Source organism: Carassius carassius, chromosome 14 (assembly GCF_963082965.1).
Source record: "Carassius carassius chromosome 14, fCarCar2.1, whole genome shotgun sequence".
Taxonomy (NCBI): domain Eukaryota; kingdom Metazoa; phylum Chordata; class Actinopteri; order Cypriniformes; family Cyprinidae; genus Carassius; species Carassius carassius.
This window is the reverse complement of record NC_081768.1, coordinates 33,984,087-34,011,139: the sequence shown is the minus strand read 5'-3', so window position 1 is coordinate 34,011,139 and position 27,053 is coordinate 33,984,087. Positions and strand designations below refer to the sequence as shown.

The 27,053-nt window shown below is 40.3% G+C and overlaps 1 protein-coding gene across 1 annotated transcript in view; it reads left to right on the top strand.

Annotated features, from left to right (window-relative positions):
• The first annotated feature begins 8 nt into the window (after positions 1–8).
• The window catches only part of megf10 (multiple EGF-like-domains 10), an 88,784-nt gene continuing 61,739 nt past the window's right edge, over positions 9–27,053 (top strand). The window contains exons 1-5 of the mRNA XM_059566905.1: positions 9–109; positions 8,311–8,429; positions 17,659–17,760; positions 17,874–17,974; positions 18,597–18,689. Of these exons, the coding sequence (XP_059422888.1) occupies positions 8,323–8,429; positions 17,659–17,760; positions 17,874–17,974; positions 18,597–18,689 (403 nt within the window). The 5' untranslated portion in view covers positions 9–109; positions 8,311–8,322. The remainder of the gene's footprint in view (positions 110–8,310; positions 8,430–17,658; positions 17,761–17,873; positions 17,975–18,596; positions 18,690–27,053) is intronic.

Sequence of the window (27,053 nt, the reverse complement as noted above, 5' to 3'; positions counted from 1 at the left end):
GGGCTCACTCGGTTCTGTGCGCGCTTCTGTGAAACTATTAAACGAAAGAGACGCTCATCTCAGCGGAGCTCATGTGTTTAGACCGAAAACAAACGTTTGATTAGAACTGGTAAGTTTATTTATTTATTTATTTATTCATTCATTATCCAGTTGTTGCGCATCAGTGTGCATGATATAAACGACCTCAGGAATGCATTATTTCTGCTAGAACTGTTCTGTGGACTATGATGTATGCACGGACTAAAGCGACTCCTCATTTCACTGAGGTCTGGATTTAATAAGGTCAAACACGTCTGATTGAATGTGAATATTTAAAATTGAATATTCATTTGGTGTCTTTATTGTAGTTAAGCTGATATGTTAATCCCAGTCGGTGATGCTGCTGGAAGTCTGGAGCTTGTTTATGTGGTTAATGAGGACACAACTCTGTATAATGACATGGGTATGACACAGGTATTACAAGGAGAGGGGGACTTCTGAGGACATAACCCATGTCCCCATTTTTCATAACGCTTATAAATCATACAGAATGAGTTTTTTTGAGAAAGTAAAAATGCACAAAGTTTCCTGTGAGGGTTAGGGTTAGGTGTAGGGTTGGTGTAGGGCCATAGAATATACAGTTTGTACAGTATAAAAACCATTACGCCTATGGGATGAACCCATAAACCACATATTCCAACATGTGTGTGTGTGTGTGTGTGTGAGAGAGAGAGAGAGAGAGTGTGTGTGTGTGTGTGTGTGTGTGCAGGGGTCTTGTATGCTGTCTGTTCTCGTATGATGATCATATTATGCCTCTGTTTGTTAAGGCGAGCGGTCTGATGCTCCATCTGCTTGCAATAAAAACAGCATTATTCCCATCATAATTACAGGTTTTGTCACAGACCAGTGTTTCTGAGAGACAAAAATAAGTAGCTGAGAAAGTTTTGCATCCTTTGGTGGAGCAGCTGAACGAGGATCTCGTGAACCCTTGAGTCTGGGTTTAAAATCTGTCCTTGCAGATCCAGATGGGTTTTATCTGATGTGTTTGTTCTAGTCTTGTGAGGAAGAGAATGAATATAAGTGTGTGTGTTTCCTGCTGAAAGGGACACTAGTGTTTGGAGTTGAGCGGGGTGATTGACAGGGACACATGTGTGTGTTTATTGGCCAATTCAAGAGAAAGGCTGTGACGTCAATGACCCACAAAGACCAGGCCAAAAAATTCCCAAACCCCCTCTGCTTTACGAAACATTAGCGTTGAAAAGGCGTGGATGCAGTTATCTTAGAATAGGAGTTTCCCATTCAGCTGCTTCATAGTGTTCAAAGAAAGTCTAGCAAAGAGACACTCCTGTGCACACTATGCTGACTACATAGGGCACCAGATACATTCTCTTCTCCCTAGGGGCCGGAGGCAAGGTCTTTGCCTCCACATCATGAATTAAACTGTGTAATGCACACCTAGCCAGGGATTATGCCTTACATGATACATATTGTTCACTGAATGATCGATCAAGTATCAAAGTTCAAAAATAAATAAATGGGTGTAGGATTTTCTTTGAAAGAAGATCCATACAAAAATTTCTAGTTTCGCAAAAAATTACTAAGAGTCGGCAAGGAAGACAATGAACAATAACATAAAAACCAGATTTTTAACAGTGAGCCTCTTCTCAAGAAAGGAGTTCATGTCTAGTGTAAGGCTGCACAATTAATCTCATTTCTAATCACTAATACATGTATGGATGCCACAATTACATAATCAATCACAGCGCAATTAATCGTTTAAAGTCCACTTATGTTATTCTGTGTGCTTAAGATGTATTTTTTTCTTTCCACATGTTATCTTAAGGGGTTTTCCCATTCCCATTTCCCATTCTTATCCAGGCCTTTTGCCATTTATAGGCTGCAATGCTATTCTGGCTGGACTTACATCAAGCACAATCAAACCTCTACAAATTATTCAGAATTCTCAGGTACGACTTGTCTTTAACCAGCCCAAAAGAGCCCATGTTACTCCTCTCTTAATCTCCTTGCACTGGCTACCAGTTGAGGCTCGTATCAAGTTCAAGACATTGATACTTCCATATAGAACAGCCACAGACTCAGCACCCACCTACTTACTCTTACTATTACTAATCTACATCCCCTCCAGAAGTCTGAGATCCACTAGTGAGCGACCATCACAGAGAGGCTCAAAATCACTTTCCAGAACATTCTCCTTCACCATTCTCACCATTCCTGTCTAAGACTTGGTATTATGAGCACTTCCTCTGTCTGTCTGCCGCTTTAAGAATAATCACTTTATGTATCCCCCAATTGTAAGTCTCTTTGGATGAAAGCATCTGCAAAATGACCAAATGTAAATGCAATACCATTAATATTTTTACTTTTTTAAGAAGAAACCAATCCAATGTATAGCTGCAATTTAAGCTTAATACTATAAAAAAGCACTAAAAGTGTTTCAGTTTGAGTGATTTATACTTCTGCGTTGAACCTATGCCGTAGCCTGACATGCACCTCTCCGAAAACAGTGCGTCAATTCTATGCAGACTGTAAGCGCTGTGATTGGTCTGAAAGACCCCCCCCCCCACACAGTATGTACTTGTGATTTGTGTGTGTTTAAATGCAATTTTAAATATTTTAATGTTACACCTTCTTATATAAAATAAAACAAAGCAAAGAACAAGTGTCTTATCATTTATTATACTACATCAGTATTTGCCCGCAACAATGTTGATCTGCCGTGGTACAAGTTCTTGTGGAGATGGAAAGAATGCTATCTTCTCTTGTTTCGTTGTTGTCTCCTTTTGTAGTTTTAAATAATGATTTAATGATTCGATATGTATCTGCCGCTGTCACGGCTAAAATGCTCGTCCTATGAGTCACTTCTTCTTCGGCGTTTGTCGTGGTACTGCAGGTTACACCAGCGACATGGACACTGCAGACCAGTGGTTTGAGTGTGTACTGCACGTCCACACAGACAATGATGCAGAAGTACAAATAAAAACTGACACATAGCCTACGGCGTGAAGGCTATGGAGTAAGTCCAACACAGAAGTATAGATCAGCCTTTAACCTTCATCCAGAGCATAGACGTGTCTGCACTGTTCAGAAGTAGTCACACTCCTTTCCAGAGGAAACAACCGCAACTATGTTCTGTATGAAAACTGTGGAGGGATGTATGCCAGTCTTTTGCTCTTCCTCTCTCAGATTAAGAGTGTAGTGTTATATTTCTCCCTGGAGTGTTGGAGGGCTCTTGAAGTGGCAGTAGACACAACAGTGGTTCAGAGCACTGAAGTACTGAGCTCAGACGCGAGAAGCAGACGTGGCTCTGAACACCTGTTCCCAGACTCTTTCACCAGTTAGTCTCTGACCACACTGACCACACACTGCTGAGCGCTTCAGGCTATTGTGTGTTGGAGTTGTGGGGTCAGGTTTCAGACTCCAGAAGCTACATCTGAACCAGTGTAAATGTTCAGTGAGAGCGTGAGGGTCACAGCAGTCCTATCACTGTTCATGTCACCGTCTCGAATGTCTCTAATAGCTGCCAGTTACTGTACATTCACAGTGAATTTCATTTCACGGAGAGTTCTTTCTACTTCTTATAGATTGATGTGATGTCTCTAGCTCTGATAGGCTGAGCTTGCAGTCCACAGTGAGGTCAGCGAAGCTCATGATGACGATCTGCAGACAAGGGTTTTTGCACAAGCATTCCTTGTCATGGGCTTCTGAGAAACAAACTTCAGAATAGACATTCAGGGCTGTCATGCAGAGGATGAATCTAATCTTTCAAAATCTGCTGTGGATGACCCAGGCCAAAAAATGACCATGTGTTAAAAAGACTATAACACACTGTACACTATATGCACTTGTATGAATTTTGTATGGTTATTTTGTCAATCAACTCTGATCGTGCCTGTAATGTCCAGTTTCCACACCATTTTTTTTTAGTTACTGAAGTGCACTTTTTTTGGTGTGAATGTTCAGTGTGAACACTATGGCTTAAGTATGCAAACTGGGATGCACCTCATGAAATACATGAGAAAAAAAGCACCTGCAAATATGACTTCAAATCTGGGTTTTTGGAATAACGCTTGCTGTTGACCCAAGCAGTGCTGCTTAGAAAGTGTACTCAAGTCCTCAGTTGTTTTGTGTTGAGGGGAACAGAGAGGTGACCTCACGCTGTCACAGAGCTGGGGTCAGCCGGCGTTCAGAGGCTCAGGCGCCTGCAGTACACGGCCGTCTCTCGTGTTTGTGTTACATTAGCGGAGTGAAAGTGATGTTTTCTCTCTTTAACCTTCTGCGAGCGCTCATGCTCACGTGAGACATTAGCAATGAATACACTGAGAGCCCAGCATATGAAGCATATATTCTCTGAGAGACTAAGTTTAGCTGTCTGTCATTGCTTTGAAACTCTAGGGATGGACACTGAACTCTCTAGTCTGAACTTACTGGACAGCTGAGGCTCTCTACAGAAGGAGAACGCGGTTACTTCAGTGAAGAGCAGCGTGTGTGGTCTGAAGGGTTTCCACACTTTCTCTGCTGTTTCACTCGCAGTCACAGGGTCTCTGACAGGTGTATCTCGGACAGTCATCTGTCTTCAGCACACTCCATTAGTTAGTCCGTTGAAGGAGAGCATAGTGAGAACACAAGTGCAGTTTATTTACAGAGTGATCCAAACATATTCCAAACAAAGACTTGACTTGAACAGACTTGACGAGGCATAAACAGACTAGACTCACCAACAGCGGGTTACAACTTCAATACCCGACAAAGAACAATGCGAACAAGATGGCTACTTATAGCAAACAATCAGGGTAACATGACTCAAACAACCAATGGGGAACAAGACACATGACTAGGACAACCAATCAAAACATGACAAATGAACCAAAGAACATAATCACATCATCACATGACAGAACATGAACCATGACTAAACTCCAAAATAAGACATGAAAGCAATGAACAAAAACACAAACAAAACCCAAATCCCACATTACATACCCCACCCCCCCTCTAAGGGAAGCTCCAGACACCTAAACAAAACCTTAAGGCCGGCGACACACTGGATGCGTGGCGCAAGCGTCTCAGCTGCGTGGCGTGTCAGTTTTTAGTTCGGCTCCCATGTTAACAGCTTAGAGCTTGCAGACTGCCTGCGTGAGACGCGCGGAAAACGCGTACAAGCTAGAAATAGGACCAACGCCTATTTTTTAATTTTAACATTTTAGTGTTTGAAAGTCTATAGGTTTACATAAATTCAGATATAAATGTAATTAAAAAAATAAGTAAATAATTATCGATTTTCAAATATTGCACCTGTCAAACATAGTCTATTTTGCCGTCAATACTGTTGACGGTGTCCTTTATCAGTAGGCTTTATATTTATGTTCAACATGAAGTATAGATATTGTTGTCATGAAGACAAGTGCCTGGTCTGTCAGCGGTCTCCCTCTATGTCACCTACAGCAGCAGCAGCGCGCCAGCGCCGCGTCAGGCACGCTTCTGGTGTGCAAAGACATAGAAAACGCGAGGCAGCTGCCACGCTCCTGACACGCAGCAGAAACGCCACGCTCACGCCACGCAGCCAGTGTGTCACCGGCCTAAAAGTCCAGGAGGGGGGTGGAGGGCTGGAGTGCCAGGCCCGTGAAGGGGAACGGGATCTGGAGAATGGAGCAGTGGGACTGGGCAGGGGGAGACCACCAGGTCAGAATCGGAGGTGCTTGGAGCCATGGCAAAGCAGGATGGCCGTGTGGTACTGGCAGAGCAGGAAGCCATGGACAGACCACCTGGCTGTGACAGAGCAGACAGAGAGTTTGTGAATAGCCTTCTTGGTCGTGGCAGTACAGACAAAGTGTTCAGAAGCGGCCTGAGGCCCTGGGGATGCCAGCTGCTCGTACCAACATCAGTGGTGGGTCTATCACACTGGCAATCAGTCCTGGCCCAAACTCACCAATCTGTGGCGGCCATCTTGTGTGAAGGCCCTGGCTTGGCAGGCATGACGTAAGCAGACTCTGGCTTGGCAGACGTGACTTGAAGAGGACTTGGTGTAACAGGCATGACTTGAGCAGGCTTTGAGGAAGTGTCATGTTCCTCCTCCATGACACCCACAGTGAAAGCAGACCCACTCAACTGTAATGGAAAGTCAATATACTGCTGTAGTGACCAGTGTGGGGTATGTGGTGGCATTAAACATGAGAGTTCTTTTGTTAATCTGAAACAAAAAATGTCCTTAAGAGCAGCAGTCCACCAGATAACAAAGTTCACAAAAATCACTCACGTAACATGACAAACAACCAATGGGGAACAAGTCACATGACTAGGACAATCAATCAAAACATGACAAATGAACCAAAGAACCAATCAGAACATAACAGACAGACAAGGGAATCACATGACAGAACATGGACCATGACTAAACTCCAAAATAAAAGACATGAAAGCAATGAACAAGAAACGCAAACAATATCCAAACCCCACATTACAGGAATGATTGACATCTTCTGAAAGAAGTCTGTTCATTTTCTCAGAATTCTTTGATGAACAGAAATGTCAGTGAACAGCATTTATTTGAAACAGAAATGACTTTACTGTAACTTTTAAACACATTAATGCATCCTTGATTAATTAAATATTATTGTAACAATTTATTTTGGGGTCTCTTAACTAGTTGCCTGTTAGCATGCATATTACTAGAACATTAGCCATTTATGCTAATTAAGCACATATTAATGTCTTATTGTACATCCCTGATCCTACCCAATACCTAAACGACCTTACTAACTATTGATAAGCAGCAAATTAGGAAATGATTGAGGTAAATCGTAGTTAAAGGGTTAGTTCACCCAAAAATTTTAATTAGGCCATAAATTACTCACCCTGAAGTCTTTCTTCTTCCATATGAATCCAGTCAGAGTTATTTAAAAAAAATAGTCTTTGATCTTTCTAGCTGTTTGATGACACTCAGCAGGTGTTACACTGGATCAGTCCACAAGAAGTTTAATAAAAAGTAAAAAAAGAAGTACAGCGCTGACCTCATACGTCATTCCCCGGAACTGCTTCAGTTTACCACAGTGAGCACAAGCTAGATTAAAGTGATTATTTCATGTTGAATATGGATAGTGTTCTTATAAAAACGCATTGATTCACTACAGAAGGCCTTTGTTCACCCCCCAGAGCCGTGTTAAACAGTTTTGTTTTAATGGATGCACTTTTTATTAAACTTCTTGTGGACCGATGCAGGTCAACACCTGCTGAGTGTCATCAAACAGCCAGAAAGATCAAAGACACTCTTAAAATAACTCTGACTGGATTCATATGAAAGAAGAAAGTCATATACACCTAGCATGACTTCAGGGTGAGGGATTTATGGCCTAATTTACATCTTTAGTGAATAAGTGTTCCCTATTCTTAAGTGTTACCAAATATTATTATGCCCCAGAATTTTGAATGGAAGTATATTATAGTATTGTTCAGCACAACTGTGTTCAACATTGATAATAATCAGAAATGTTTCTTGAGCAGTAAATCATCATATTATCATGATTTCTGAAGATCATGTGACACTGAAGACTGGAGGAATGATGCTGAAAATACAGCGGAGCATCACAGAAATACATTACACTTTAACACAGATTCGCACAGAAAACAGCTGTTTCAAATTGTAATAATATTTAACAGTTTTTACTGTATTTTTGATCACATAGGCCTAAATTCAGCCTTGGTGAGCAGAGGAGACTTTCTTCAAAACATTAAAAAATAGTAATTCTTCTAGCGTTTGACAGTTATCAGTGGTCAAACTTTGTGAGAGTTTCTAATGAACATGCTGCTGGGCACAAAACACATAAGTCAAGCACTGCTTGAGTCAAACACTCCCCTCATCTCTAACACACAAAACATCAAATCCACGTCACACCTCTTTTCCATTTCTGCCGAGTCTGATCAGTCTGTGCACGAGTAACTGACTGGTACTGTTCCTGAAGTACACACACACACACACACACACCATGACCTTGACCTTTATATATGCTGTAAAGAATAAATGAACATGAGGATACCTGATGCCACTCCTGAAGCGTTTGTGATCTGAATGATTTGGTTTTCTTGCCATTAGTGCTTGAACCAGTTACTCACACTGAATAAAGTGAAACCACTCTGCTGTATGAACTATTTATCTAAACTTGTGATGTCATTTCAGTTTGAACTTGATGTAGCGTTTTAATGAATATTACAGTATGTTGTTATTTCTCATGTATGTGATGCAGGTCATGAACATGATGATTTCAGCCGAACATGAGTCTCTCATGTGTCATGTGTGTGTTTTGTGCTTGTGTGAAGGTGTTTCCAGCAATGATGTCATCCTGTAGTCCTCTGCCATTGGCCATCACATGCTGTTTGATTGCTCTGACATCATCACTCAACCTGGACGACCCTAATGTTTGCAGTCACTGGGAGAGGTGAAACACACACACACACACACACACACACACACACCCTATACCATCTAAGCTCCTAAAAGAGGTGCTTCCAGAAGTCATAGATCCTCTTCTGACTATTATTAATTCCTCATTGTCATTAGGATATGTCCCCAAAACCTTCAAACTGGCTGTTATTAAGTTCAGTTAAAAATAGTAGTTAAGTAATAATAGTTAATGGTTAAACAAAGAAATTAATGTATGCAGAAAGTATTATAACGATTGCTTTTATATTAGGCCTATTAGTAATAGAAAGGCAAACATTATAATACTTTCTCATTGCGTCAGCATTAAGCAAATATGCATTTATATCATTTAAACAAATCTTTGAATGACTAATGAACATTTAATTTCACAGACCTCCAGCTGTGAGATCTTGTGAAGTGTGTATCATGATCACCTGTTCTCTGTGTGATGGTTGCTCTGTGTGAATTGAATGCTTTAAACTATAAACTCCTGATTTCAAAATATACTTTATGTATTTGTCCACTGTCATATTCATGTCATTTTCTCTGTGTGCAGTATGTATAATGAGTCTTACCCTGGCTTTATTTGACAAATATGATTCCCAGTGCACACACATTTCCCAGAATACTGAGTGCCCTGTTGGTTACAGTTTTAACTTTCTTTTTAATTATATTTTTATTAAATATTTATTTATTTGTGATTAATACATTGTCATCTAAAGTATAAGCATGTTTCTTTTACACATTAATTTTTTTAATCAATTGTCAAATGATTTCAAATTTCTTAAATATTAATAATAATAATTACAAAAAATCATATTGGCTTTATATCGGCCCCCTGCTTTCCAAGATATCGGCATCGGCTGTCAAAAAACATATCAGTCGACCGCTAGCATCTGTGATTGTAATATCTGTAAATGTATCTAATAAGAGTCCCTTTAGTCTACAGCATAAAGTTATTTTCCTCTTTTCAATTTACATTTACCTCAAATATTTTCTGATTAATTTATAATGAGATCAAAAGATCTATGTCAATATTTAGCCCTAGTTTGAATAAATCTATTGAAATCATCAAAAACCCATCACACAAATGGATACGTCTCCTCAGTTTAAACCACTAGCTTGTTCTCACTAGCCTCAGTGACGTCCCATCTTCACCAGGGTGACTCTTTGAGCCGTTGCAATGGGCTTACCTTCGTTGGAAAATGATGGTTGTTACTAGCACACTCTTGATGCCTTGTTTTCTGCTGTGTGGGGTTTCCGAAACTGCTTGGTGTACAGTAGTGTAAGTTGAGAGGCTTGGATGCAGATGTAATGATCTCCAACCATTTTAAGAAGTTCACTGTAGATCTATTTATAAGAGCACAACAGGACATTTGTTGGTCCCTGGCACTGATAGGGCTGCTGTCATCTGTGAATGGAGGCCTCAAGTTTATCTGGCCTGTTGTCCTTTTGCTGTGACCTGTAAAAAGGTCATATGGGTTCAGGGCTGTCCTTGTCTTTTTACAGATTGGTACCTACTATCACCAGATAATTTCTCCAGCACATTTCACCCTGTTGCACAGACCTTTTTTACCTGGAAAACACTCAACCCTCTCAGAGCAACAAGACAATATTTTATACATTTGACATGACACAAAATCAGCCAATGTTGGTCGCCATGGGGTTGAATTAACCCCTCCGACATAAATCTAACTTTTCAAAACTGAGACAATTAAACTGTTTATAATAATTTAATAGACCTAGGCCTGCATTCAAGTGAGCCAGTTTAAAGGTCCCGTTCTTCGTGATCCCATGTTTTAAACTTTAGTTAGTGTGTAATGTTGTTGTTAGAGTATAAATAATATCTGTAAAATTCTAAAGCTCAAAGTTCAATGCCAAGCGAGATATTTTATTTAACAGAATTCGCCTACATCGAACGACCCGTTTGGACTACATCCCTCTAGTTCCTGCAGTAATGACGTCACTAAAACAGTTTTTTGACTAAGCTCCGCCCACAGGAATACACAAAAAGGGGGCGTGGTCTTGTTGCGCTCCGACGGAGAAGAGGAAGAGTTGCGTTTGTGTTTGTCGCCATGTCGTCGAAACGCTGTTATTTTCATCTCGGCGTCCAATCATCTCTGTTTGGGCTTCCCAGGGATGCTGTACTTGGAGATTAATGGTTACAATTTATGTTTAACTCAGTTCCCGAAAATTATAATCCACATGTAAAACTATGTGCAGCACATTTTGCTGAGGACAGCTTCCTCAATCTCAATCAGTTTAATGCCGGATTCACACAAAGATTATTCCTGAAAGATGAAGCAGTTCCCTCTTTGTCTGGAGAAGGCGTTGTTTATGGACCACAACCGGTAAGTGTATTTTATTATTTAAGTTGGTGCGTTTAACAGTTTCTGTATTTTATTACACAAAGGGCAACGCTGTTTAGCTTTGTTAACTAGATGTTAGGGCTTTCATGCGCATCTCGTCAGTAAAAACGCTCCTGTGATTATAAGTACATCTCCAGCACATGCTCCTGCCCACTTGCTTCTCAAAACTAGCCCAATCACGTTACCAGGAAGTCAGTGTGCGCTCAGCTGCTGTCGAATCACAACACAGGAACCGCTGGCCCAATCAGAACTCGTCACGTATTTCTGAAGGAGGGACTTTATAGAACAAGGAAGTCATCAGCCCGTTTCTGTGACAGTGAAAACAGCGGTATACAGATAGGTGAATTGTGTGAAAAATACTGTGTTTTTTTACACGCGAAACATGAACACATGTTATATTGCACACTGTAAACACAATCAAAGCTTCAAAAAGCATGCAAAACGGGACCTTTAAATTTCTTAAATGCAATCTTTAATTATTTTTGCAAGTAAAACTTTCAAACCTTTTATTGTTGCTCCTGAGCTGCTACTCAGAAGAAGATTGGAGTTCTCCACACGATCTTGGATCCATGGCCAAAAACATTCCCATTTCATACCCCTAATGATCACAGCATTTGTGATTTCAAAAGTTTGGAAATTTGGAGTTATCAACTTTTTTATCAACAGAAAATTACCTCTGAATGAAATTGAGTGACCAGTATTTTCGTTTTACTCATCAAAATGTCATCTTAGACACATTGTGCCCTATTTCCAATTTCTTTGCCAGGAAACTCTGCATAGTCAATAACCTATCTAATCTAATATATAATCATCTAATGTAATAGCCTTCACTATGCCAAATCTAGCCCAGATTTAAACTGTATCTTAATGAAGGAAAGGGAAGTTGGTTGACATAAGTGGGAGCTTGACAAGCTCCCACTTATGTCAACCAACTTCCCTTTCCTTCATTAAGATACAGTACAGCAGGGATGGACTGAAACCTATTAAAGCAGATTTATAATGTTAGTTTAACAGAAAGTGCAAAGATCTGCTGTGGGACCAGTAAGCAATTGAAATGAATCAAAGGGAGGGAATGCAAGTCCTTCTGGGTGGATCATCACTCAGTTGATCTTCTCGTGTTGCGTTGGATCATCAGCCAGTGGTGGCACTCAAAGGCCTGGTGTAGTTTTTCTCTACCACTTCTGGCTTTTAATCAATCCAGCCACAATTCTGCATGGCAGGATGTTATCTTATGCCGCGTTTCCAACACAGGAACTTTACCCAGGAACTAAATAAATTTCCGGGTAAAAAAAATGCCCCTCAGAAAGTCCCTGCTGGCGAGGTGGTACTTTTTCAAAGTTCTGGAACTTTCGGGGACGGGACTTGGGCGCTAAACATCCTGATTGGTTGAGTTCACGCAGCACTGGTTGGGTTCAATCACCATTTGTTCGGATCATTTTCAAAATATTACTGTTATTGTGTCATGAAATGTAATTTTAAAAGTATTTAAGGCGAGAATGTAGTTATTTCAAACTCAAATCTGTGGTTTATTTATGAAGACAGCGCCTATTTAAAAATGTGTTTGGCCGATCTCAGAGACGGTCAGCTCCACGCGATCAGCGAGAGCTCAGTGATCATCTATCCACCGAGAAGCAGCCTCTCCTCGGCTAGACCTTCTGATATGTGCCGCTGGCTCTGATGTCTCTTTAGTGGTTAAACATAAAATATAATTCGTTTTGGGTGAATCTAACAGGTTATCTTTGGTCTGTATTCAATTTATCTATATTTTAAAATGAAAATAAAAAAGGCAAATTTATATAATATTTCGTTTCATTGTAATGGCTGTATATACACATATCCCTGAACTAAGTACATTTCTGCAGCTGTTATTATGCTTAAATGAAAACGAAAGGAGGCAGTGGTATTTGATATCCCATTTCATTTTATTGTAAATATACAGAGAGGAAAATTGCAGTAGCCATGGTCAGCTGACTGATGTTATAAAGTACACTGCTGTTTGCAAAATAACTGGACTTGCGTAGTCGTGGACATCACACTCCCGAGTCAAATGCACAAAGTCTGAACTACCGAGGAGGATGCACATCCAAAATCAGTGTACTTTGTATTAAGAAACGCGCGCAGACCTACGTCACCAGTCTATTTGCCTAATCTTCCCGGTAATTTACACCGCGGTGGAAACGCAGAAAGCAACAGGTCTGGGGGGAAAAAAGTTCCTGGTAATTTCGGTGGAAACGTGGCATTAGTCTTTAGGAAAGTCTCAAGTGAAAATGTCACCTTTTCCTGTTTCAGTCTGTCCCCATATTGATCCCTCATGAGTGTCAACTCTCTTCTTCAGGAGGAGAGGAGCATCATTACATTACATTTTCATTTAGCTGACGCTTTTATCCAAAGCGACTTACAATTGCTATATATGTCAGAGGTCGCACGCCTCTGGAGCAACTAGGGGTTAAGTGTCTTGCTCAGGGACACATTGGTGTCTCACAGTGGATTCGAACCCAGGTCTCTCACACCAATGGCATGTGTCTTATCCACTGCACCAACACCACCCGTCAGTTACTGTTCTCTTTGCAGTCACGTCTCTGCTTCTCTCCCACTTGTTGAGCAGACTCCAGTCTATTCATCTGTCAAGGTGGCTGTTACAGAAGCTGCATGGTCTCATCTAAAACTTGAGCACTCAGAAAACCGCATTAATCAAATTGAACCTGGTACATTCTGACCACAATTGTCCCTGTGCAGTCAGTTCTTTAATTAGTTCTACCTCTTAACCTTCTCTAGATTTCATAAATCTCATCGGGTCAACAGCAGTTCCTCATTCTGTTTTAATAAGAAATTTCTTCTTTGCAGAACGAGGCATTTGTGTGTGTGTGTGTGTGTGTGTATGGGTGTGTGTGTTTGTGTGTGTGTGTGTGTATGTGTTTGTGTGTGTGTGTGTGTGTGTGTGTTTTCTTTAAATTCGGGCGAATGGAGTAGAATAGAATTGATTAGACACTGGTGAAAAAGATGTGTTTTAGACATTTTTTGAAAATGGTGCTTGAATTGGGATAGGCAGGTAATTCTATCACCTGGAAAACGTTTGTGAGAGTAGTTTTGTGTCTCTGTGGGATGCGCCACGAGGCATTGTGCACTTAAGGAACTCAAGTTTAGGTATGTTGTTGCAACACCAGTGGTTGTTTTGTAGGCAAATATCAGTACCTTGAGTTTGATGCGAGAAGCTTGGACAAGGAGCTGTGCAGCCTGCTCTGATTGGAAGGGTCTGAAAGAAGAAAAAAAAGTTTTGAAAAGTGTGCGAGAGTCAGTTTTGTTGTGGTAGTAAGTTGTTTTAGCAGTGGAATCATTTGCAGAGAAGGAAAAGAGGAGAGACTGATACACACTGAGGTCAGTAGAGTCTCTTGATTAATTACAAGCACTTCATAAGTTTCAAAGGCTTTTATCGACAATTACATGACATTTATTCAAAGAGTCAGTATTTGCAGTGTTGGCCCTTCTTTTTCAGGACCTCTGCAATTCGACTGGGCATGCTCTCAATCAACTTCTGGGCCAAATCCTGACTGATAGCAACCCATTCTTTCATAATCACTTCTTGGAGTTTGTCAGAATTAGTGGGTTTTTGTTTGTCCACCCGCCTCTTGAGGATTGACCACAAGTTCTCAATGGGATTAAGATCTGGGGAGTTTCCAGGCCATGGACCCAAAATTTCAACATTCTGGTCCGTGAGCCACTTAGTTATCACTTTTGCCTTATGGCACGGTGCTCCATCATGCTGGAAAATGCATTGTTCTTCACCAAACTGTTGTTGGATTGTTGGAAGAAGTTGCTGTTGGAGGGTGTTTTGGTACCATTCTTTATTCATGGCTGTGTTTTTGGGCAGAATTGTGAGTGAGCCCACTCCCTTGGATGAGAAGCAACCCCACACATGAATGGTGTCAGGATGCTTTACTGTTGGCATGACAAAGGACTGATGGTAGCGCTCACCTTTTCTTCTCCGGACAAGCCTTTTTCCAGATGCCCCAAACAATCAGAAAGGGGCTTCATCGGAGAATATGACTTTGCCCCAGTCCTCAGCAGACCATTCACTATACTTTCTGCAGAAGATCAATCTGTCCCTGATGTTTTTTTTTGGAGAGAAGTGGCTTCTTTGCTGCCCTTCTTGACACCAGGCCATCTTCCAGAAGTCTTGGCCTCACTGTGCGTGCAGATGCGCTCACACCTGCCTGCTGCCATTCCTGAGCAAGCTCTGCACTGGTGGCACTCCGATCCCGCAGCTGAATCCTCTTTAGGTTGACGATCCTGGCGCTTGCTGGACTTTCTTGGACGCCCTGAAGCCTTCTTTACAAGAATTAAACCTCTTTCCTTGAAGTTCTTGATGATCATATAAATTGTTGATTTAGGTGCAATCTTAGTAGCCACAATATCCTTGCCTGTGAAGCCATTTTTATGCAACGCAATGATGGCTGCATGCGTTTCTTTGCAGGTCACCATGGTTAACAATGGAAGAACAATGATTTCAAGCATCACCCTCCTTTTAACATGTCAAGTCTGCCATTCTAACCCAATCAGCCTGACATAATGATCTCCAGCCTTGTGCTCGTCATCATTCTCACCTGAGTTAACAAGACGATTACTGAAATGATCTCAGCAGCTCCTTTAATGACAGCAATGAAATGCAGTGGAAAGGTTTTTTTGGGATTAAGTTCATTTTCATGGCAAAGAAGGACTATGCAACTCATCTGATCACTCTTCATAACATTCTGGAGTATATGCAAATTGCTATTATAAAAACTTAAGCAGCAACTTTTCCAATTTCCAATATTTATGTAATTCTCAAAACTTTTGGCCACAACTGTATATTACCATTCAAAAAATCATCACATAAATATTTTTAATATATGTGTTTATACTCATTTTACTATGAGTATTTCATAAATGACATAAACTTATGATGATTGCATATATGTTGTTTAAATAAACTTATATATATAAATGAGACATATATGGTCTTAACATACTGTACCATATAAAAACTCATCATATAAATAATTTTAATATATATATTACATTTATTCATTTAGCTGACACTTTTATCCAAAGCAACTTAGACTTGCTATATACAGGTATGTCAGAGGTCACACTCCTCTGGAGCAACTAGGGGTTAAGTGTCTTGCTCAGGGACACATTGGTGTCTTACAGTGGATTCGAACCCGGGTCTCTCACACCAAAGGCATGTGTCTTACACACTGCGCTAACACCACCCCATATATATATATATATGGGAATTTCAAATATGGTATAAACCTATATCTTATTATAACATGATGATGTATATATGTGCTATTAATAATACTACCTTATGTGAAAACATACATGACATCACGGCTCAGATATAGAGAAATATATGAACATAGATTAGATTTCTGTCCTGTCTGTTCTGTTAAAAACAGCTCTTTCTCAGCATTTTGCGACAAGCACAAATAATTGCTTATTGTAGAGGAGCTTGTCCTTTATAGTTTTCAAAATGCAAGCTCAGAGGAGTAAACACACACACACACACAGTGTTAACAGGCAGGAGATGTCCGTGGCCAAATTAAGGAACGGCTCGGAAATCCATTAAAGCCGATTGAAAAGAACAAAGATGGAGTTTTCTTTCCCAGCTAGATTGACTTTCACTGGGTAATGTGCACGAACAGCTGTGTGCTGCGCAAGAGTTTCCTAAAGCAGAGAATGTGTGACCGCACTGCACAATGTGGCTAATATTTGTGTGCAAGATTTCCCAGCACATTCCCAGTGTGCGGGGTGTTTCACTGCACTCACACTGCTGCTGACAGTTCAATGCATTAATTTTAGTTTCTTCATGCATTACTGTAGCACTTACAACAGATTCAGATATGAACACTGCTTCCACAGATATACATGACACGTCTGTCTTTAGGGGAAGTCGTGGCCTAATGGTTAGAGAGTCGGACTCCCAATCGAAAGGTTGTGAGTTCGAGTCCCGGGCTGGCAGGAATTGTGGGTGGGGGGAGTGCATGTACAGTTCTCTCTCCACCTTCAATACCACGACTTAGGTGCCCTTGAGCAAGGCATCGAACCCCCAACTTCTGCCCGGGTGCCGCAGCATAAATGGCTGCTCACAGTGTGTGTGTGTGTTCACTGCTCTGTGTGTGTGCATTTTGGATGGGTTAAATGCAGAGCACAAATTCTGAGTATGGGTCACCATACTTGGCTGAATGTCACTTCACTTCACTCACTCACTCATCATAACAAAGCAATATTTGATCCAGCTGCTGTTTATAATGATATTCCTCATTTACACGAGTATTGCTCTTTTTAGTCATAAATGTGTCCTGCACATGAGCGGCCCTAAACAGCCGACAGGCACAACTGTTCCCGAGAAACAAAAGAGCTTCTGTCACCAAGAGCTGTTTTACTGGAGGACAACATCTGAACGACGCCACACAAATACCCACAGACAGGTGTCTGGAGAACTGGAGAAGAGCTGCTTTCAGCTAAACACTCTGCTCTTCTGATTTGTTTTCCTCATGTATTGTGTGGCAGCAGTGGCCACACACAGTGAACGTGATGCTCTGCTGTTGTTTGTCAGCAACTTCATGTTCATTCACAGATAACTGCACATATCTGTTGCTCTCATTAGCTATTAGTGCTGGAGTAATGGGACCACACACACACACACACACGTGTGTCACACACGGCCTTCATGTGTGTGTGTGTGTGTGTGTCTGTGTGTGTGTATTTGTGGTCCAGGTATTTTGCTACATCATTGGTACAAATTTCAGTCCCGGGTTGGGGGATAAAATATACAGTATAGAAGTCATAATGTCTTTGGAGAGTCCTAATAAACCATGTGTGTGTGTTCTTCAGTTATTCTGTGACCGTGCAGGAGTCGTACGCTCACCCGTTCGATCAGGTTTACTACACCAGCTGCGCTGACATCCTCAACTGGTTCAAATGCACTCAGCACAGGTGTGTGTGCTTTACAATGCTTTTAAAAAAGCCTTTTTTCATATTTTGTATCAAAATCAGATATAAAAGAATATTGAATGACCTGTAGCCGTGTTTTTTTCTGCTGTGTTTAGGGTGAGCTACAGAACGGCCTACCGCAGAGGAGAGAAGACCATGCACCGCCGCAAGTCTCAGTGCTGCCCGGGATTCTACCAGAGCAGAGACAGATGTGTTCGTGAGTGTTACTACTGTGCTACTGCAGACCGAGAGAGAGAGAGAGAGACAGAGAGAGAGAGAGAGAGTGAGAGACAGATGTGTTTGTGAATGTTACTACTGCGCTACTGCAGACCGAGAGAGAGAGAGAGAGAGAGAGAGAGCGAGAGAGACAGATGTGTTTGTGAGTGTTACTACTGTGCTACTGCAGACCGAGAGAGAGAGAGAGACAGAGAGAGAGAGAGAGAGAGAGAGAGAGAGATAGATAGTCTCAGATAGATAGATAGTGCAGCTCAAAGACACTTTCACTGGCTCTGAAAGACTCTTTTGTGTTTGACTGTAATCACATGCTGTCTCTCTGTTCAGCTCAGGCAAACTTTAACTTTCTAATGTGATTCATGATATGTTCTCCGGACACACCCTCAAAGGTCCTCAGCTCTGAAGTTTATTTGATAAAACAATGTGCTGACCTATCTGTCCACATGTAAAACACATGCAACAGTCACTGGCAGATATGAGATAACTGATGCTGAATCTAGAGATTGGAGGCCGGTGTGATTTCACAGTGGACAGGGTCTGTGTGTGTTTGTTTGCTGCTCTCTGTATTGCTGTATTGAAGGCCTGATGTCGTGTTTCCTCTGCAGCTCACTGTGCTGAGAAGTGTGTGCACGGCCGCTGCGTGGCCCCCAGCAGCTGTCAGTGTGAGCCGGGCTGGGGAGGGTCCAACTGCTCCAGCGGTGAGTCCTGCAGCTGTGCACGTCTGTCTCTCTCTCTCTACCACAGACCACATCCAGAATGTCATCTGAGCTTTCGCTGCTCTGTGTACAAAATCATTTTGAGTAGTTCCTCAACAATGAAGAATTTCTTGCCCTGCATTTGCCCTGCTGGGGCTCCTGGACCGGTTTGAGGAGCACTGCATGAGTCCTCACATATAAAAGCACTCCTTTCCCACAGATCAATCTTTAGAATGAACATTGTGTTGTGTTTTGGGATCCCACCGCCTCCCCTTCTCCTCCCGCCTTCACCCCGTGCAATCAAAGGGGCGTTGAGCCTTGGGTTAGAGCCTTCTTTGAGGACGGCAAGCCAAGTTGGTTTATCATTATCTAGCAGGACTGAATGGGCAGGCAAACTCGTGAACTTTCAGTAAAAGTTTGTTTGTGACTGGATTGTAAAAGAGTCCACATTGCAATTTTATAGATATAGTTTAGATCCCTTTAACCTACCCTATCCCTTAAACCTGTAGAAGAGTTTTTAGGTCATATAATTAACACCTCTGTTTTTTTCAGAATTTAGCAGTAAGAAATTACTCGTCATCCAGTTTTTTATTTCAACTATGCATTCCATTAGTTTAGCAAATGTGTAGGTTTTACTGGCCAATGAAGAAATATAGAGCTGATTATCATCAGCATAACAGTGAAAGCTAACACCATGTTTCCTGATGATATCTCCCAAGGGTAACATATAAAGCGTGAAGAGTAGCAGGCCTAGTACTGAGCCTTGAGGTACTCCATCCTGCACTTGTGATCGATATGATATCTCTTCATTTACTGCTATGAATTTATTATGGTCAGATAAGTATGATTTGATCCATGCCAAACCACGTTCTCTTATTCCAACATAATTTTGTAGTATATTCAAAAGAATCTTGTGGTCAATAGAGTTGAACGCAGCACTAAGCTGCCCGTACACACAATCTTCCACTGACTGGGATTTATAAAGGGATTTTTGCGCAGTTTCTGGCTTTTGTACATACGTACACTTTTAGGATGAAATCTACAGAGAGTTTTATAAATGAGACCACAGGTCATTTGTGACTCTGGTGTGAGCAGTCTCAGTACTATGATATGGTCTAAATCAGTGGTTGGTAACTTGTGGCTCACGGGCCAAAACTGACCCGCCAACAATAATATCTGGCCCGTGGCTGCAGGCAGATTATTTTGATAGGATCTGGTTCTGAAATAGATATGTCATGACAGAAACAGTTACTCACAATCAGTGTATGTGAGTGGAGGGGAGCGGTGTGATTTTTGGATGGAGCGAGGAGTGGATTTTATTTATTTTTTTATGTCAGAGTGTCGTGGTCTTCACTCACTCCAAGAGGGCTCCATCATGAGTACAGTTTATGCCAATGGGCCGTCATATAACTGAATATTTAGCAAGAATTCACGTTAAACATATCTAGATAGCTTGATAGAGACAGTGTTGGGGGTAATACATTACAAGTAATCAGATTACTTTTCAAGGAACTAGTAAACTAGTAAAGTAACGCATTACTTTTTAATTTACAAGAAAATATCTGAGTTACTATTTCAAAAAAGTAATGCCAGTTACTGTTTTCCCATTTATTGACTGAAGTTTCCTGTCCCCATACTGGGAGAAATCAGAAGTACAGAGGCGTTGTGTGCGCTGTGTGAACATGATGTAGTTCTAGACTAAATGTGATGTGCATTAATTCATCCCACTCGCAAAAAAAAAATAAAACATTTAGTATTCATCAAAATGAATTAAAACGGTAAAATGAAAACTCAGAATATGATACAAAACCTGCCATAATTAAATATGTTAAATAGCACAAATATATCCAAACCCATTTTATTAACTAATGTCTTTGCTGCTGACCTTTGTTGATCCAGTTCACTTCATGAATCATGATTTAAACAAGTACTATAACACGCAATCGCTCTCTCAATAATGCATTCAAAAAAATTTAACTTCATCTGTATTACGATTTTGAATGAGCAGAAAGCTGTAAAACAGGGTTTCCGCGGGGCATTAAAAAGCATTAAAAGTCCTTAAATGGATTTTGCAAAAATTAAGGCCTTAAAAGGCATTAAAAAGCATTAAATTTGATTCCTACAGGCATTACATTTTTTTATAGTTTTGAAGAGAATTTTATATCAATTTCTTTGAATATAGCCTTCATAATTAATAATTTTATTTGCTTCCGCAAAATGTACGTTAGTTCAATTCAATTCAATTCAAGTTTATTTGTATAGCGCTTTTTACAATACAAATCGTTACAAAGCAACTTTACAGAAAATTATGTTTCTACAATATTTAGTAGTAGCTAGTAGTTTGTGCACGTTTGACAGGATTTTAGAAAAATAAAAAAAATAATAATAATACAAGACGTAGTCAGCTAGATGATGAACTATCAATATTATTAATTAATAGTAATTATATGATGCAGTCACACATGTAGCAATAATTGTTAATTCTGTTTGTTGATTCAAGGTTAGGATCATCTGGGGTCCTCTGAGGGTCAGCATCATCTCTTCTCAGGTGTTCTGGATCCAGACTGGAGCTTGTGTAAATCCTAGTAGAAACAAAATAGAGACATCATTAGCATAGCTGCTGATCCAACAAAGTAAAATTAGTTTAACTCAAGCTAAAGAATAAAAATGCAGATGCAACTACACTCACAATTTAAGAGATACATTATTCGAATGCTTGGCGAAAGAGATGCGTTTTTAATCTAGATTTAAACAGAGAGAGTGTGTCTGAACCCCCGAACATTATCAGGAAGGCTATTCCAGAGTTTGGGAACCAAATGTGAAAAAGCTCTACCTCCTTTAGTGGACTTTGCTATCCTAGGAACTACCAAAAGTCCAGCGTTTTGTGACCTTAGGGTGCGTGATGGATTGTAGCGTGGTAGAAGGCTAGTTAGGTACACAGGAGCTAAACCATTTAGGGCCTTATAGGTAAGAAATGATAATTTGTAACTGATACGGAACTTAATAGGTAGCCAGTGCAGAGACTGTAAGATTGGGGTAATATGATCATATTTTCTTGACCTGGTAAGGACTCTAGCTGCTGCATTTTGGACGACCTGTAGCTTGTTTATTGAAGAAACAGGACAACCACCTAGAAGTGCATTACAATAGTCCAGTCTAGAGGTCATGAATGCATGAACTAGCTTTTCTGCATCAGAAACAGATAACATGTTTCGTAGCTTGGCAATGTTTCTAAGATGGAAGAATGCAGTTTTTGTAACATTGGAAATATGATTTTCAAAAGACAAATTGCTGTCTAATATAACACCCAGATTTCTGACTGTAGAGGAAGTAACAGTACATCCGTCTTGTTGCAGATTGTAATCTACAAGATTCTGTGTGGTGTTTTTTGGTCCAATAATTAATATCTCTGTCTTATCCGAATTTAATTGGAGAAAATTATTTGTCATCCAATCTTTTACATTTTTAACACACTCTGTTAGCTTAGATAATTGGGAAGTTTCATCTGGTCTCGTTGAGATATATAGCTGAGTATCATCAGCATAACAGTGGAAGCTAATTCCGTATTTTCTAATAATATTACCAAGGGGCAACATGTATATTGAAAATAGAAGGGGACCTAGGACGGATCCTTGTGGCACTCCATATTTTACTGATGATAAATGAGATGACACCCCATTTAAGTAAACAAAATGGTAGCGATCGGACAGGTAGGATCTAAACCATCTTAGAGCCTGCCCTTGAATACCTGTATAGTTTTGTAATCGATCTATGAGTATGTCATGATCCATGGTGTTGAACGCAGCACTAAGATCAAGTAAGACTAGAAATGAGATGCAGCCTTGATCTGACGCAAGAAGCAGGTCATTTGTAATTTTAACAAGTGCAGTTTCTGTGCTATGGTGGGGCCTAAAACCTGACTGAAATTCTTCATACTGATCATTTTTATGCAGGAAGGTGCTCAATTGAGCAGACACAACTTTTTCTCAAATTTTAGACATAAATGGAAGATTTGAAATAGGCCTATAATTTGCCAGTACACTAGGATCTAGTTTTGGTTTCTTAATAAGAGGCTTGATAACCGGCAGCTTGAATGGTTTTGGGACGTGTCCTAAAGATAACGATGAGTTAATGATATTGAGAAGCGGTTCTTCGGCTACAGGTAACAACTCTTTCAGTAATTTAGTGGGTACAGGATCTAATAAACATGTTGTTGGTTTAGATACAGTGATAAGTTTATTTAGCTCTTCCTGTCCTATATTTGTAAAGCACTGCAGTTTATCTTTGGGTGCGATGGATGAAACTGAAGTGTTAGACGCTGTAGAATCTACATTCGCTATTGTATTTCTAATGTTATCTATTTTATCAGTGAAGAAATTCATAAAGTCATTACTATTTAACGTTGGTGGAATATTTGAATCAGGTGGCGTCTGGTAATTTGTTAATTTAGCCACTGTGCTAAATAAAAACCTTGGATTGTTTTGGTTATTTTCAATGAGTTTGTGTATATGCTCTGCCCTAGCAGTTTTTAGAGCCTGTCTATAGCTGGACATACTGTTTTTCCATGCAATTTTAAAAACTTCCAAGTTAGTTTTTCTCCATTTGCGTTCAAGACTACGAGTTACTTTCTTGAGAGAGTGAGTATTACTGTTATACCATGGCACAGTACATTTTTCTCTAACCTTTTTCAATTTGATGGGGGCAACAGCTTCTAATGTATTAGAGAAAATAGTGCCCATGTTGTCAGTAATTTCGTCTAATTCATGTGTATTTTTGGGTACAAATAGCAGTTGAGATAGATCAGGCAGGTTATTTGTGAATCTTTCTTTGGTGGCTGGAACAATAGTTCTGCCCAGACGGTAACGCTGAGACATATAGTTAATATCAGTTATACGCAGCATGCACGATACAAGGAAATGGTCTGTAATATCATCACTTTGAGGTACAATATCTATAGCAGTAAGATCGATTCCATGCGATATAATTAGATCTAGTGTATGATTAAAACGATGAGTGGGCCCGGTGACATTTTGCTTGACTCCAAAGGAGTTTATTAGGTCAGTAAACGCAAGTCCTAATGCATCATTTGCATTATCAACGTGATATTAAAATCTCCCATGATTAGCGCCTTATCAACTGTAACTAGAAGGTCTGAGAGGAAATCTGCAAATTCTTTTAGGAATTCTGTATACGGCCCTGGTGGTCTATACACAGTAGCCAGAGCAAGAGATACATTAGATTTCTTTTGCATGTCTGACAGTGTAACATTTAGCAGAAGTATTTCAAAAGAGTTAAACCTGTATCCTGTTTTCTGGGTAACATTGAGAATATCACTATATATTGTTGCGACACCTCCGCCACGACCAGTCTGACGTGGCTCATGCTTTTTAACAGTAGTTTGGTGGAGTAGACTCATTTAGACCAAAATAATCATTTGGTTTTAGCCAGGTTTCAGTCAAGCAGAGTACATCAAAACTATTTTCTGTGATCATTTCATTTACAATAACTGCTTTGGGTGTGAGTGATCTAATATTTATGAGCCCAAACTTTAAAAATTGTTTTTGTTCATTTACTTTACATTTTTCTGGTTTAATTACGATAAGATTTTTTCTAGATCCTACATTATATTTTGACCTCACTATTCGGGGAACAGACACAGTCTTAATAGTTTTTACAGCACAAGTACTTTTATCATTTAAGCGGGTGGAACAAAACTCATCATAATAGTTATTAGAGAATTGTCTTACTAGTCACATGGAGCGAAGTGTCCTGGAGATGTTGTCAGAGAGCAGCTCCGCTCCGATTCTGCTGGGGTGTAATCCATCAGCGCGAAACAGCCTAGGACGCTCCCAGAAAAGATTCCAGTTATTAACAAATAGCAGTTTCTGTTCTTTACACCATGACAACAACCATTCATTTAAAGCAAAAAGTCTACTGAACCTTTTGTGTCCTCGTCGATACGTGGGCAGTGGTCCTGACACGACGATCGTCGCCGCGGGCGTCGTGCTGCGAACCGTCTCGATCAGGCTGCTGAAGTCCCTCTTCAGCGTCTCCGTCTGCCGCAGCGTGGTGTCGTTAACCCCGGCGTGAAGCACGACCGCTCTGGGGTATCTGCGCAGAAACATCGATAACACGAGCACCAGGCAAACAATGAGTGTGCACTTTACCTTCGGCTAACGTAGCACTTACGTGTCGGACGATGGAGTCTCCGATGATCACAGCGTCGCGTCCTGTCTCGCGGAGGGGAGCGAAGCGGTTCCGGATGGAGATGTCGAAGGCAGGAGGGGGAGAAGTCGTCGCCCGGGACCCGGCTCGGCCCGGCTTGTTAGTGTGATAAACACACGGAACCAGTTTGGTAATTGGTTTTGGCCGGAGCAAAATTGCCGTGATACGGAGGTGATGCGGGCGGCGGGCATTTTGTACAGCGGTGGACGAGGTCTGAGGAAAAATGGGAAAGTGCAAATTCCAACTGAAGTGGCTGGAAAACGAAAATTTCAAGACATGGTTGCAGCCTGTTAGTGGTAAAAATGATGAAGGATTTTGCGGTGTTTGAAAAAGAAAAAGGGGGTGTTGACGGTCGTGTGCGCCAGCCTTCAGAAGGACACCGATCAACTAGCTGAGCAGGCCGAAAACAAATCGAAAACGCTCATGGCTGAAATGATAACAAAATCTAATACTCTAAGGAGGAGATTCAAGGAAAAGTGCTGTGAATTGAAAAATGTTGAGTCAGAGTTGGAACTAAAATCGACTGAATTAAGGCACATGCCTTAATGAACTTATTTACACAGTAATTTCTATAGCTCTTGCTTACATGTATGTTCTTTGAATACATTCAGTCCCAGCATTTAAAAAGCTGAGCTTATTGAAGAGCTGTTTTTGTGATGATAAAATTATAAATACAATAATTCTCTTTTTGCTAATTTTGAAATATCTCCAAATAAATTGACAATTAATTAAGCTGCCTCCTGAGCCATTTCTAATTCAGTTCTGAGTTATATAATTTCATGATTGCATCATCATCAAACTGGATGGTTGCAATTAATAATTTGCGGCATGTCTATTTAAAATAAAACGATTATATCCGTATATAAAATATCCGTGGTTAGTCATGGGTCGTGTATGGCATTAAACATTTTAAAAATGGCATTAAAAGGCATTAAATTTAATTTGAAGATACCTGCAGAAACCCTGTAAAAAATGCATCAATCCATAGATAAAATAACTGACAAAAACATAGTTATTTTCATCACAAACAAAATTTGCACTGCAAAAAGCAGCAATTAATGCTGACAACCATGTTATTAGCTTGTCATGTGGTAGGAGAAAAGTTTGCACTATAGTGTTCCAACAAGCCATGTTTAAACTTTCCATTTATTTTATTTTTAAATATGTTATGAACAGAACAGTGATTTCAAACATACTGAAATACTTCAGCCGCGGAGTGAAGGGTGAAGGCAGAGCAGTGTTTCTGATGTCAGTGAGCGAGTGGAGCGGGAGCGTGGTGATTATTTAATGCTCAGGGTGCTGAGGGGAAAATGTTGAGGCTTTACTCCACTCACATATACTTATAAAGACTGTTATAGAAACATACCTATGTTTTAGCCTCGCAGTCAAAAGACTTCTGTAACATCACTCTCTTAAATGTGATATCAGAAAGATCCTTGTATTACATGTAGAGGAGGAAACGCTTCATGCATGAGATCAAACAAATCAAATCCTATTGCAATGAGTTCAGTTGTATCAAATAGCGTGAGTGATTTCAGTATGTTGCTCGTTTCATCAGTAGTAAGTTGCTCTGGAGAATGATCTGGATGTGTAATCAGGAGTCTGGGCTTTCAGCTCTTGGTGTTATGTCTGAGTCTCTGAACACGCTCGGCTGCTCAGCATTAGTTAACCACTGCTTTTCTTAGTCCTGGTCTTATTATAGTGGATTATGAAGAAGGATTTAGCAGCATGGTTGCAGTCAGCTGAGATATGACTTTTTAATTCATCTGAAGACTTATTGTATCTGGCCTTTCCGGGCCACAAGACGACAACAAAACACCCTACACTGAATTAAGGCTGAAGAAAAAAAGGCCTTTTCTTCATCAAAACAAAGAAAAGGGACTGATTGGCCAGAAACACAGGAAATGACCTCAGGGCTGAGCTCATGTGATGTCAGATGTAGGCCAGTGCAGCACAATAACACAACATGCTCAAATAAATGTCTCATATAAATGTGATTCATATATATATATATATATATATATATATGTACATGCCATATTTCCAAATGAATCAAATCAAAAGGCTGTGTATTGAAATATTAGTTTAAATACCCAGCACTACTGCTTTAAACAGTCTGTTCCTCTGCAGTCATTCTTTAGC